Here is a 14,318-nt window from a genome sequence, read left to right on the forward strand (position 1 = left end):
ATCTGGCACCTAAAAGTCACATGATGCAGTAAATTTTCTGTTCATCTACGTTCAAGTGTTACTCAGAATATGCTGATTTAAAACATTTTTAGAATGATGGGTTAATATTACATTTTTCTTTCATTTTCTTTTTAAAATCAATGAAGTCCTATTTTTATTCATGGAGAAACATGCGTGTGTTTTATTTTTACTGTTTAAAAATAATTTTTTTCTTCAGAAAAATAAAATAAGGTAAAGAAAAGAGGTGAAATATTCCTTGATCACACTGACTTCCTGTGTAAGTGAAGGTACACACATACATTTTAACAAGCTTTTTTTCTATGAGAAACTGCTGCTTCCTCATTAAGAAACACAGTTGTAGTATGTGCTCATAATGCTTCAAATGAAAAACCAGAGGATGACAATAAGCTTTCATTGTCACATTTCTCCTTCCTCACATGTACTTTCATGTATGATACTGTGAAATCAGAGAAGACATGCCATTTGATGATTCGTATTCTTTTATATATCATTTAATTTATTTCTCAATGTCTTTTTTAAAAAATATTTTTAGAATAAACCTTTTTACACACAGGGAATGAAAGTGGGCTTTTCTTTTAATCCAACTGAGTTATACCAAGGGGTGTGATTTTACCTATTTTAGAAACATGAGCCTTCAGTAATTAAGATTGTCTTGGAATTTTCTAGAAATAGTCAAGGCAATTATAACATTCTGTTGATATAAGGTGCACAGATTGTCACCAGGTAAAATTGTAATATATCTATGACTAATGTAGTTACTGTCATCTGAGGACACCCTCACCACTTTTACCAAACTAAGCAAAACCGAACCCAAAACCAATGATAATAAAACAAAATGAGATTTATTTTAAATATGATTTTTAAAGTTACAAATACAATTGATTTATTTTATGGTGTATTTTATGCCAGGCCCTTTTTCAAGTGCTAAAAATGGAGGGTTAAACAAGATTTTAGAAAGAGCAATTATTATATTAATCAACAATTGCATTAGTGTTGTTAGTGCCAGGTGAGGTATGCATCTCATGATGTGCATGTACAGAGGAGGGCATCTCTCACTTGCGGATGGATCAAAGAAGCATTGAGGTAATGTTTTAACTGAGTCTGCAGTTACCAATAAGTGTTAGCCAAACAGATGGGGGAGGGAAAAGACACTCCAGGCAGACAGAATGATTGTAATGTGAAAATATGGAAACTTAAAACAGCATAGGGTATACAAAGAATTCCTAGTAGATTTAGTTTTGAATTTATTCTTTATTTGATTTGCTATTGATTTTAATAAGGCTGGGATGCAGAGCATGTATGAGAAAGTGGTAAGAGACAGACGCAGAGCAAATCATTGGGATCAGAAAATAAATGACCTGAATACCAAGGATATACAGTGTTATCCTGGAGTCCTCCAGTTTCTGTTAAAGGGTAACAGGGTAAAAGGCATGTACTTTAGAAAGAACTTTGCAAACAATGAGGATACGCTTTCGGAATGTTGCCTAAATCAGGTGAAAGATGGTATGTTGTCTGACATAGTAAGAGTGCAGAGAGGAGATTCAATTTGAGAGATATTTACTGATGTTATAATCTATAAGGCTGGGAAATTGTGTGTGTGTGTGTGTGTGTGTGTGTGTGTGTGTGTGTAGGTAATAGTGAAAAGAGAATGGTGAATTTCAAGTTTCTGATTTTGGCAATTAGAAATATCTTGGGGCCATTTGACAAGATCAGGGATGCATGAATGTTGCAGAGTTGGTGTTGAAGGAGGGAGATGGTATCAGTTTTGGACGTATTGAGTGTTGTCAGATGCCTGTAGAACACTGTAGTAGGAAAAGGCCAGTAGCTAGTTAGACACATAGGTCTGGCACTCAAAAGAAAAGCTGCAGTTTGTCATAGAGATTACCTGCTGTTTTTTTAATTAATGTTGAGTTTTTAGAGAGTTGGTGGCATATCTGATACCTTTTTTGTTTCTGCAGCACATTGTACAAGGTAAGCCTTAGGGTTGCATACAGTTCCCAAAACTTATTTTTTTTTTTGTTCTAATTACTAGGATGGGATTCATTAATGAAGAAGAAATAAAGACTTTCCATCAATTGATGCCAGTTTATTTCTTTTCAATCAAGTTAGTGAATATATAGGAATCTGAATTGGTGGGGCGATACAAAGCTGAAATGAAATCAGAATCAGCCTGAAGAATAGTAATAAAGAATGATGTCACCTTCATTGTATGGTTTAAGAGAGATATTAGGCAGGTGTATTTCCAGAGTTTCTTCCTTCATTTTTTTTTGCCATTTCATCTGAAATTTTATCATTGCCGTAATTCCTTTGGAACATCAGGAGTTTTTCATCTTTAAGGAGTTACCTGATAAATGATCTGATGAAGGGTAATTGTGTAGAGGTTATCACATAGTGTTAATACAATTTTTTAATGAATCAGAGATTTTGAGATGTCTAGAGAAAGGATAATTGAGACAGGATGAGATTATGGCCGGTTATGTTCTATTTGTTCACCTCTCATTGCATTTCCTTGAAATTAATGATTTTAATAATGGCAATTTGAGGTTCCAGAAGAAAATTCTTTCCCATTAAATTTGCATTTCTTTCCCTCAAAAGTCACTGCTTTCTCAGAAGATATTATTAACAATTCTAGATATTCCAAAAATGAATTTAGGTATCACTGTAGTTGTTAATAACAGAGAAATAACATTTTGCTATGTTACAAGGAAGATGGGAGTGTGTGAGATGAACCATGAAAAGTAAGACTTGTTGAGAGAGGGATCCAAGATGTCCGATTAGGAACAGCTCAGGATTGCAGCTCCCAGTGAAAGTGTGGAGGGTGAGTGGATGCCGCATTTCCAAATGGATTTTTATTGCCCACAGACCAGGAGATTCCCAGGTGGAAGATTCACAGCTGGTTTGGCCAGTGCGGCTGTTTTTGCTGGAGTGGCTGTTTTGGCCGGCACGGCTGTTTTGCTGGTGTCTCGGTGGGGCAGTTCTCCATACAAAATATGAGGGTCTGGGTGCCATTTTAGCTGGCGATTGGAGCTCTGGGAAGGCAGAGTCACCCATTGATCTGATTAGAAAGGGGACTGAAACAGGGAGCCAGGCCAGGAGATTCCTGGGCAAAAAAGCTCCATGAATCTCAGCACTGCTGTTTCAGCCGGTGCAGTGGGTCACTGCATGGGAAATCACACAGATCCTGGCACCTTTTCAACAGGCAACTGGAACACCTGGGAGACAGTTGACCATTCAACTGAAACAAAACAAAACAAAACAAAACAGGGCTCTGAGGCAGGGAGCCAGGTGATCAGGCTCAGCTGATCAGGCTCAGCTGAACACTGTGGGCAGAGCCCACAGCACCCCCACAAAAAAACAGCAATTGGAAATGCTCTGGATTGAGAGTTTCATAGCAAGCACAGCTGAACCTGGGATGGTCCAGCTCTGTGGGGAGGGGTGTCCACCATTACCAAGGCAGTCCACCACTATGGAAGTAGTTTGCCATTGCCATGGCAGCCCACCATTACAGAGAGAGTCTGCCATTACAGAGGTGGGCCACCATTGCCAAGGCAGTTCTAACTACACCCGTATAAACAGGACTACAGGGAAGTTCACATTGGCAGCTGGGCAGAGCCCACAGCAGCTCAGCAAAGCCTCTGCAGGCAGACAGTGACAGGCTGCCTCCTTGTTGGGCAGGGTATCCCTGAAAAAAGGCAGCAGCACAACAGAAACTCATAAATAAAGCCCTAACTCCCTGGGACAGAGCACCTGGGGAAAAAAAAGGGGTCTATGAGTACTGCTGCAGTAGACCTAAACGTACCTGCCCAGGAGCTCTGAATGAACAGTAGAGCTCACAGCTCAGCACTTGAGCTCCTATAAAGGACATACTGTCTCCTCAAGCAGCTCCCTGAACCCTGTATATCCAAAGAGTCACCTCATAAAGGAGAGAGCTCAGATTGACATCTGGTGGGTATCCTTCAGGGACAAAGATAGCAGAAGAAGAAACTGGCAGCAACCCTTACTGTTCTGCAGCCACTGCAGGTGATCCCCAGGCAAGCAGGGCCTGAAGTGGACCTCAGCAGTCCTACAGAAGAAGGGCCAGACTATAAGAAGGAAAACTAAGAAACAGAAAAAGAAATAACTTCATCATCAACAAACTGGATGTCCACTCAGAGACCCAATCTGAAAGTCAACAACTACAAAGATGACAGGTGGATAAATCCACAGAGATGAGAAAAACCGTGCAAAAAGGATAATAACACCTGAAACCAGAATGCCTCTCCTCCTACAAGGGATCACAACTCTTAACCAGGAAGGGAACAAGGCTGGATGGAGAATGAGTGTGATGAATTGATAGAATCAGGCTTCAGAAGGTGGGTAATAAGAAGCTTCCATGAGCTAAAAGAACATGTTCTAACCCAATGCAAAGCAACTAAGAACTTTGAAAAAAGATTTGATGAAATGCTAATGAGAACAAACAACTTAGACAGGAATATAAGTGAATTGATGGAGCTGAAAAACACAACACAAGAACTTCACGAAGGATACACATGTTTCAACAGCCAAATTGACGAAGCAGAAGAAAAGATATCAGAGGTCAAAGAGCAACTCAATGAAATAAAATAAGAAGGCAAGATTAGAGCAAGAAGGGTAAAAAGGTATGAACGAAGTCTCCAAGAAACATGGGACTATGGGAAAAGACCTAATCTACGTTTGATAGATGTACCTGAATGTGACGGAGAGAATGAATCCAAGCTGGAAAATACTCTTCAGGATATTATCCAGGAAAACTTCCCCAACCTAGCAAGGCAGGCCAATATTAAAGTCTAGGAAATACAGAAAATACCACAAAGATATTCCTCAAGAAGAGCAACCCCAAGGGACATAATTGTCAGTTTCACCAGAGTTGAAATGAAGGAGAAAATGCTAAGGGCAGTCAGAGAGAAAGGTCAGGTTACTCACAAAGGAAAGCCCATCAGACTCACAGTGGATCTCTCAGCAAAAACCCTGCACGCCAGAAGAGAGTGGGGGCCGATATTCAACATGCTGAAAGAAAAGAACTTTCAATCCAGAATTTCATATCCAGCCAAACTAAGCTTCGTAAGTGAAGGAAAAATAAAATTCTTTGCAAACAAGCAGGTACTAAGATTTCACCACCACCAGGCCTGCCTTACAAGAGCTCCTGAGAGAGGCACTAAACATAGAAAGGAACAACCAGTACCAGCCACTCCAAAAACATACCAAATGGTAAAGAGCATCAACACAATGAAGAAACTGTATCAACTAATGGGCAAAACAGCCAGCTAGCATCAAAATGGCAGGATCAAATTCACACATAACAATATTAACCCTAAATGTAAATGGGCTAAATGCCCCAAGCAAAAGTCACAGACTGGCAAATTGGATAAAAAGCCAAAACCCATCAGTGTGCTGTATCCAGGAAACCCATCTCACATGCAAGGATACACAAAGGCTCAAAATAAAGTGATAGAGGAAGATTTACCAAGCAAATGGAGAGCAAAAAAAAGCAGGAGTTGCATTCTCGTCTTTAATAAAATAGACTTTAAACCAACAAAGATCATAAGAGACAAAGAAGGACATTACATAATGGTAAAGGATCGATGCAACAAGAAGAGCTAACGATCCCAAATATATATGCACCCAATACAGGAGCACCCAGATACATGAGGCAAGTTCTTAATAACTTACAAAGAGACTACTACTCCCACACAATAATAATGGCAGACATTAACACCCCATTGTCAATATTAGAGAGATCAACAAGACAGAAAATTGACAAGGATATCCAGGACTTGAACTCAGACGTGGACCAAGCAAACCTAATAGACATTTACAGAACTCTCCACCCTAATCCACAGAATATACATTCTTCTCAGCACCACATCACATCTACTCTAAAATTGACCACATTATTGGAAGTAAATCACTCCTCAGCAAATGCAAAAGAATGGAAATCATAACAAACAGTCTTTCAGACCACAGTGCAATCAAGTTAGAACTCAGAATTCAGAAACTAACTCAGAGTGGCACAGCTTCATGAAAACTGAACAACTGGCTCTTGACTGTTGACTGGATAAACAATGAAATGAAGACAGAAATAAAGATGTTCTTCGAAACCATCGAGAATGAAGACACAACATACCAGAATCTCTGGGACACATTTAAAGCAGTCTCTAGAGGAAAATATATAGCAATAAACGCCCACATGAGAAGCAAGGAGGGATAGAAAATCGACACCCTATCATCAAAATTGAAAGAGCTAGAACAACAAGATCAAAAAAACTCAAAAGCTAGCAGGGGACAAGAAATAACTAAGATCAGAGCAGAACTGAAGGAGATAGAGACAAAAAACCCTTCAAAAAATCAATAAATCCAGGAGCTGGTTTTGTGAAAAGATCAACAAAATAGACCAGTAGCCAGATTAATAAAAAATAAAAGAATAATCAAATAGATGCAATAAAAACTATAAAGGGGATATCACCATAGATTCCACAGAAATACAAACTATCATCAGAGATTATTACAAACAACTCTATACACATAAACTAGTAAACCTGGAAGCAATGGCTAAATTCCTGAACACTTGCATCCTCCCAAGCCTAAACCAGGAAGAACTTGAAACCCTGAATAGACTAATAACAAGGTCTGAAGTTGAGGCAGCAATTAAGAGCCTACCACCCCAAAAAAGCCCAGGTCCAGATGGGTTCACATATGAAGAGGAGCTGGTACCATTCCTTCTGAAACTATTCCAAACCATCCAAAAAGAGGGAGTCCTTCCCAAATCATTTTATGAGACCAACATCATCCTGATACCAAAACCTGGCAGAGACTCAGCAAGAAAAGAAAACTTCAAGCCAATATCCATGATGAACATAGATGCAAAAATCTTCAATAAAATACTGGCAAGCCGATTGCAAGAGCACATCAAAAAACTTATCCACCATGATTAAGTAGCATTCATCCCGGGAATGCAAGGCTGGTTCAACATATGCAAGTCTATTAATGTAATTCACCGCATAAACAGAACCAAAGACAAAAACCACATGATTATCTCAATTGATGCAGAGAAGGCATTTGACAAAATTCAACAGCCCTTTATGCTAAAAACCCTCAATAAACTAGGTATTGACGGAACATATCTCAAAATAATAAAAGCTATTTATGACAAACCAACAGCCAATATCATACTGAATGAGCAAAAACTGGAAGTATTCCCTTTGAAATCTGTCACTAGGCAAAGATGCCCTCTCTCACCATTCCTATTCAATATAGTACTGGAAGTTCTAGCCAGAGCAATCAGGCAAGAAAAAGAAGTAAAGGGTTTCAGATAGTAAAGGAGGAAGTCAAATTGTCTCTATTTGCAGACGACATGATTTTATATGTAGAAAACCCGATCATCTCAGCCCCAAATCTCCTAAAACTGATAAACAACTTCAGCAAAGTCTCAGGATACAAAAATCAATGTGCAGAAATCACAAGCATTCCTATACACCAATAACAGACTTAAAGAGAGCCAAATCAAGAACGATCTGCCATTCACAATTGCTACAAAGAGAATAAAATATCTAGGAATACAACTAATAAGGAACGTAAAGGACCTCTTCAAGGAGAACTACAAAACACTGCTCAAGGAAATAAGAGAGGACACAAACAGATGGAGGAACATTCCATGTTCATGGTTAGGAAGAATCAATATTGTGAAAATGGCCATACTGCCCAAAGTAATTTGCAGATTCAATGCTATCCCCATCAAGCTACCAATGATGTTCTTCACAGAACTGGAAAAAAACCCCTTAAACTTCTCTTCAAAAGAGAGCTCACATAGCCAAGTCAATTCTAAGCAAAAAGAACAAAGCAGGAGACCTCATACGGCTGGACTTCAAACTATACTACAAGGCTACAGTAGTCAAAACAGCATGGTACTGGTACCAAAACAGAGACATAGACCAATGGAACAGAACAGAGACCTCGGAGACAACACAACACATCTACAACTATCTGATTTTTGACAAACCTGACAAAAACAAGCAATGGGGAAAGGATTCCCTGTTTAATAAATGGTGTTGGGAAAACTGGCTAGCCATGTGCAGAAAGCAGAAACTGGACCCCTTCCTGACACATTACACTAAAATTAACTCCAGATAGAGTAAAGACTTAAACATAAGTCCTAACACCATAAAAACCCTAGCAGAAAATCTAGGCAAAACCATTCAGGACATAGGTGTAGGCAAGGACTTCATGACCAAAACGCCAAAAGCATTGGCAACAAAAGCCAAAATAGACAAATGGTCCCTAATCAAGCTCCACAGCTTCTGCATGGCAAAAGAAACAGTCATTAGAGTGAATTGGCAACCAACAGAATGGGAAAAAATATTTTGCAGTCTACCCATCTAACAAAGGGCCAATATCCAGAATCTACAAAGAACTAAAACAGATTTACAAGAAAAACAAAACAAAACAAAACAAAACAAAAAAAAACAAGCCCATTCAAAAGTGTGCAAAGGATATGAACAGACACCTTACAAAAGAAGACGTACATGAGGCCAACAAACATATGAAAAAATGCTCATCATCACTGGTCATTAGAGAAATGCAAATCAAAACTACATTGAGATACCATCTCATGCCAGTTAGAATGGTGATCATTAAGAAATCTGGAGACAACAGATGCTAGTGAGGATGTGGAAGAATAGGAACACTTACACTGTTGGTGGGAGTGTAAATTAGTTCAACCACTGTGGAAGACAGTGTGGCAATTCCTGAAGGACCTAGAAATAGAAATTCTATTTGACCCAGCAATCCCATTACTGGATATATAGCCAAAGGATTATAAATCATTCTAGTATAAGGACACATGCACACGAATGTTCGTTGCAGCACAGTTTACAATAGCAAAGACCTGAAACCAACCCAAATGCCCATCAGTGATAGACTGGACAGGGAAAATGTGGCACATATACACCATGGAATATTATGCACCCAACAAAAACAATGAGTTCTTGTCCTTTGTAGGGACGTGGATGAGCCTGAAAACCATCATTCTCAGCAAACTGACACAAGTACAGAAAATCAAACACCAAATGTTCTCACTCATAGGCGGGTGTTGAACAATGAGAACACATGGACATGGGGAGGGGAGCATCACACACTGGGGTCTGTCGGGGGGAAATAGGGGAGTAACAGCAGTGGGGTAGGGAGTTGGGGAGAGATGACATGGGGAGAAATGCCAGATATAGGTGATGGGGAGGAAGGCAGCAAGTCATATTGCCATGTATGTACCTATCCAACAATCTTGCATGTTCTTCCCATGTACCCCAAACCTAAAATGCAATTTAAAAAAGTAAGACTTGTTGAAATTCAACTTTATTCTGTTATATCTGCACACAAAGACACTGAAGGACTGTTTTTATTAGGGTAAGACTCGGTGCTATAACAAATAAATCCCCAAGTTTCAGTGGCTTAATGCAATAAGCAGCACATTTCTTGTTCATATAACAGTCCAAGGCTAAGGATCCTGGCTGGCATTTTCCCACACAGTTATTCAGAAGCTTCGCTATCCACTTGGACCTTGTTGTGCATCCTTCCAGCTGGTAGAAAGAAGGAGAAATTATGGAGAAGTCACATTTGCTTCTTAAATCATGGCATGGAAGTGACACACATTACTTCCGTCTACATTCCGTTGGTGAGAACCAGGGACATAGGCAATACTAAGATGCAAGAAATTCTGGGAAATATGTTCCTGGTTGGACTGCTGTTTCCCAGTTAAGAAACCTATGCAATGCAAAGAGGAGCACAGGGTTTTGTAGACAGCTAGCTTCCTTGGCTGCAGGGACTATATCACAGATATGGGCAAAACACAAAGATCACACATAAAAATTACTCATTTTTTTATAGCCACCTTCAAATATATGAGCAATTCTACATAGAAGAAAAGAAAATACTTCTGTTTGATACTTTGCATTCATTTTGGATATTATATGGTTGGTGAGATCCTTTTAATACTATCAAGAATGTTGGATTCCTTATTCATAGTGTATGAAAAACTGAGACTTTTCTTGTTTTTAAGGTTGGACGAAATTTGCCCGATTGACACGGGCTTTGACAAATAGCCGAAGTGTTTTGCAGCAGCTCACGCCAATGAATAAAACAGAGGTGGTTCACAAACATTCAAGATTAGCTGAAGTAAGTATGAGATGGACTTTGCTTCCCAAGATGGTGGTGTTGGTACATTTTTCTTCCCCAAAATGATTTAATATAGATATATCTGGCTATGATCTTATGAATACTTAGCCAATAATTTGTTTCCTTTGTAGAAATGTAGAAATCCCAAATATTTCTGTTTATTCCCTCCAACTTTTGAAATGGGAATGCAGCTTTTGATATTGCATGTCATGTCTATAGAGTATAAGGTTTTCTTTGAGCATATGAGATAGGGAGTTCATTCATTGCTTCATGCATATATGCAGCAAACACGTATTGAAGGTGTGGTCTGTGCTTGGCATCCTGCAAAGGATGTAAAGATAAGTAAGAAATGGGCTCTGTCATCAAGGGGTTAAATATTCAACAGAGGAAACTGATCATAGGATGTGAAAAATACTATGACAGGGTGCAGTGGGAGCCCATGCAGGAAAATTTGCCCAAACATGGGGCCCTACGGAAGGCTGCCTGAGTGAGATGATACCTGAGCTGAGTGAATGTTGAAGGGAAAATGTAGGCCAGGCGTCCCCAAACCTTTTACACAGGGGGCCAGTTCACTGTCCCTCAGACCGTTGGAGGGCCGCCACATACTGTGCTCCTCTTACTAACCACCAGTGAAAGAGGTGCCCCTTCCTGAAGTGCGGCAGGGTGCCAGATAAATGGCCTCAGGGGGCTGCATGTGGCCCGCAGGCCATAGTTTGGGGACGCCTGATAGGCGTTAGTCAGTTAAAGAAGGGATGTAGTTTATTCTTACCAGGGAGGCCAGTATGTACAAAGGCTCAGAGGTGAGGTGGTGTGATGACGTTGAGTATGACTTTAGTGTAGTTGAATTCAGATGGGGAAGGAGAAGGTAGGATGGTATGTGGTGAAATGGTGGTGGTTGGTGTCTCATGTGCCAGGAAAATGACCTTTGTGCCTGAAAATAATCCCTCAAAGGGAGGTGGGTCCTAATTGGTTTCTTGTGAAATTCCATGTTTTTATTGTGTTAATTCAAAAACTTTATTCTAAGAAGAGGTTCATAGTTTTTACCAGATTGCCATAGGGTTCCAAGGCACAAAATGATTAAAAACTCCTGCTTGACCTAGTGGCTCTGTGGAGAATGGGTAGGTAGGGAAACCAGTCAGGAAGTCCTAGAGGTAAGTCAGTTAGAATGACCATGGTTGCCAGCAAGATAGTGGTAGCAGAAGTGGGGTTGCAGACACATTAAGATTAGAGTGAACACATATGTTGATACATTAGACTAGTGTGTGAAAGAAGGGGTTGAGCACAGGCCGGTTCTCTGTGTTTGCTTTAGACGACAGGGTAGATAGTACTGTTGGTTAATAAAATGACAACTGTAAGAGGAAGGAAAGAAGATTTGAGGACAATGACGATGAGTTCGGTTTTTGTTATACGAAGTTTGAAGAGCCCTATAATAAGTCCTAGTGCCGATGCCTGAACAGCAGGGAGATTTATGGGTCCGGCACTCTGGAAGGATGTTTGAGTTTGAGTTTTAGGGTTCAGTGTCATCCTCACAGTTATGGCTGCTCCAGTCATGTGACCAGACAATGTTACCCTGAGACTGAGGAGAGAAAAAATGAGGACAGAACTCTGAGGCCACTAATAGCTTTATTGTGCACATGTCTTCTATAACCGTAATTTGTTTTACTTATATGAAAGATGCCAAAAAGCTCATTAAGCTACCAAAACTATGCTGAGCACGATGTTTGTACTCACAAAGCATTCTCAGGTAACTTTTACCAAAAGAGTGAAAGATAAAATAAAATCCAAATGCTTGTCATTTTCTCTGCTGCAGAAAAGTGAGTTGAGGCACTTCAGAGTAACTTTCTTAAACTCATTGTAAATATTGAATCTGGTTTGAAGAGATTAAGAAGTAAATGTTCCCTGAATTTGGAAGACTATGGGGTTTTTCTTAGACTATGGCTAACAAAAAGACTTTTGGTTTTCTGCTTTAAATAGCACTGTTAGCTTGGGGAAAGATGAATCCTTTAATATACAGACATGTTTCTGAAGACCAAAATAAGACATTAATATAACTAAATGTTAGCTGGTAATAATAATCACAATATTTAAAAGATAATATGCAGTTAGTACAAGATGTAAAGCAGACAATGATATACATCTTTCTTTTACAGAAATGCTTAAATTTTGGAGCTATTTCTTCTTTTGCCGAGAGTTGCCATTTTCTTTCTATAAATCAAGCTGAAATTTAGAAGCTTGTATCTGTGATTGTTGATTTTTATAGTCATGATTCCTCTGGGGTCTCAACCACACCTTATTCAGGGTTTTTCTTTTGTCTGTTATACAACAGAGCGAGAAAAAGTAGAAGGGACCATAGAGAGGAAAATCTTCTCCTTTGGCATCCAGAATCACTCAGGATTGTTTTTCTCTATGTCAGGGGAAAAGAAAGAAACTTTCCCCTTGACATTTTCTTATTTTTATTTTTCATAAAAATAAAACTAATTCCTATTTCATCCCATCTGTTTTTTTTTTTTTTACTTTGCTCTGTGATTAGTGTTAGTTTATCAGTCATCCCTTATTCATAAACTTGATTCTGATATAAAACCACTTTCTGTCAGATCTTAGGGTCAATTTCAGAGAGCATACAGAAATAATAACAAGATTGTCAATAGAGATTTAGTCTAGTACCTGCAGTGCATGCTCTTAGATCTCCAAATATAGACATGAAAGAAATACCAAGTAAGTACAATATTATTTTTCCAGTGGTACTCAAAACTCACTGCTCAACACAAGTATTTGGTTTTGCTAGGGAATTTTAGGCTCTTTCACTTTTTCAAAGACAGATAAATTTAATCTCCATTCTACCTGATCCCCCAAATTTGGAGCTGATCCCCAGTTTCAAAGATTCCAGTTTCCGCATAGGTAGTTAATTAATTTTCCGCATGCATTGACACCCTGCTGATTGCCTTCAGCTTGTTCACTTTTATGTTGTGTAGAGGTAAATATATGCACCCCGCCACATCAGTCTGTGGGCCTGACTTTGTTGGAGTCAATGCTCTTAGATCTTCAGAGAGGAAGAATGTGTCTATATTGGTACAAAAATACATCAAAAAATGTGATTTCATCTTCCGTCCACCAAAGGCTTATTGCTTATAAAAGCACAAATGAAATAACAATGAAAGTGAAGAGTCTGTTACTCAGTGTTTTATAAAAGAGCCCAGGGACAGAGTGAAGATTAAGGTAGTGCTTTGCATATGAAAAAGATCAAGCCCGAACACTTATGCCCTATTTTCTGTTGTTGCCATTTTCCTCTTCTTCCTCCTCCTTGTCCTCCTCTACCCTTTCCTCCTCCTCTTCTTAGTCCTCCTTCTTGTCCTCATCTTGCATTTGTTGGAGGGCTTTAAATATGCAAATCACTGTCTAGAGAATTGCGACCTGATGTCTAAAGAAATGTAAGACAGAGATCTTACCTTGGGCTGTGCATTGTAATCACCTGGGAATATTTGAAAATACAGCTTCTCTGACAACCCAAACGAGACTGATTTAATCATCCTCCGGGGTGGAGTCTAGGTATAAGTATACTGTATTCTTTTAAAACTTCCACAGATGATTCTAATGTATAGCCAGGTTTAAGAAGTTCTGAACTCAGGGTGATGCCATTCCATCATTAGAGGAGACCTGCATTAATCTGGCGTACTGAGCAGGGCTGACATCTGTTAACGTGGTAGGCACAATGTCCACACAGGCCCCACTCACTACATTTTTACAGGCCCACAAGAAGTTTCCATTTCTATTAACACCAGAAGAATAAAGGGTAACTTTTAGGTAAAAACAAGCATTGAACGTGTGATATTAATATATTTATCTTTGTAGCAGTGCTGTTATTTTATATATGTATGTATATATAATATAATATTTTAATATGTTATATAATAAATATTTATAATATAATTTAATAATCTAATATATATATTTATATATATAATAACAGCACTGCTACAGAGTGTGTGTGTGTGTATGTATACATATATATATATATATATATATATATATATATATATACACACTTTTTTTTTTTTTTGAGACAGAGTCTTGCTCTGTCGCCCAGTCTGGAGTGCAGTGAGTGGTGGGATCTCAGC

The 14,318-nt window shown here is 38.9% G+C and overlaps 1 protein-coding gene across 1 annotated transcript in view; it reads left to right on the forward strand.

The window, feature by feature from the left end:
* KCNH5 (potassium voltage-gated channel subfamily H member 5) overlaps positions 1-14,318 on the forward strand; it is a 398,615-nt gene that overhangs the window by 57,330 nt on the left and 326,967 nt on the right. The window contains exon 5 of the mRNA XM_003924415.2: positions 10,088-10,203. Within this exon, the coding sequence (XP_003924464.1) occupies positions 10,088-10,203 (116 nt within the window). The remainder of the gene's footprint in view (positions 1-10,087; positions 10,204-14,318) is intronic.

This window comes from Saimiri boliviensis, chromosome 2 (assembly GCF_048565385.1).
Source record: "Saimiri boliviensis isolate mSaiBol1 chromosome 2, mSaiBol1.pri, whole genome shotgun sequence".
Taxonomy (NCBI): domain Eukaryota; kingdom Metazoa; phylum Chordata; class Mammalia; order Primates; family Cebidae; genus Saimiri; species Saimiri boliviensis.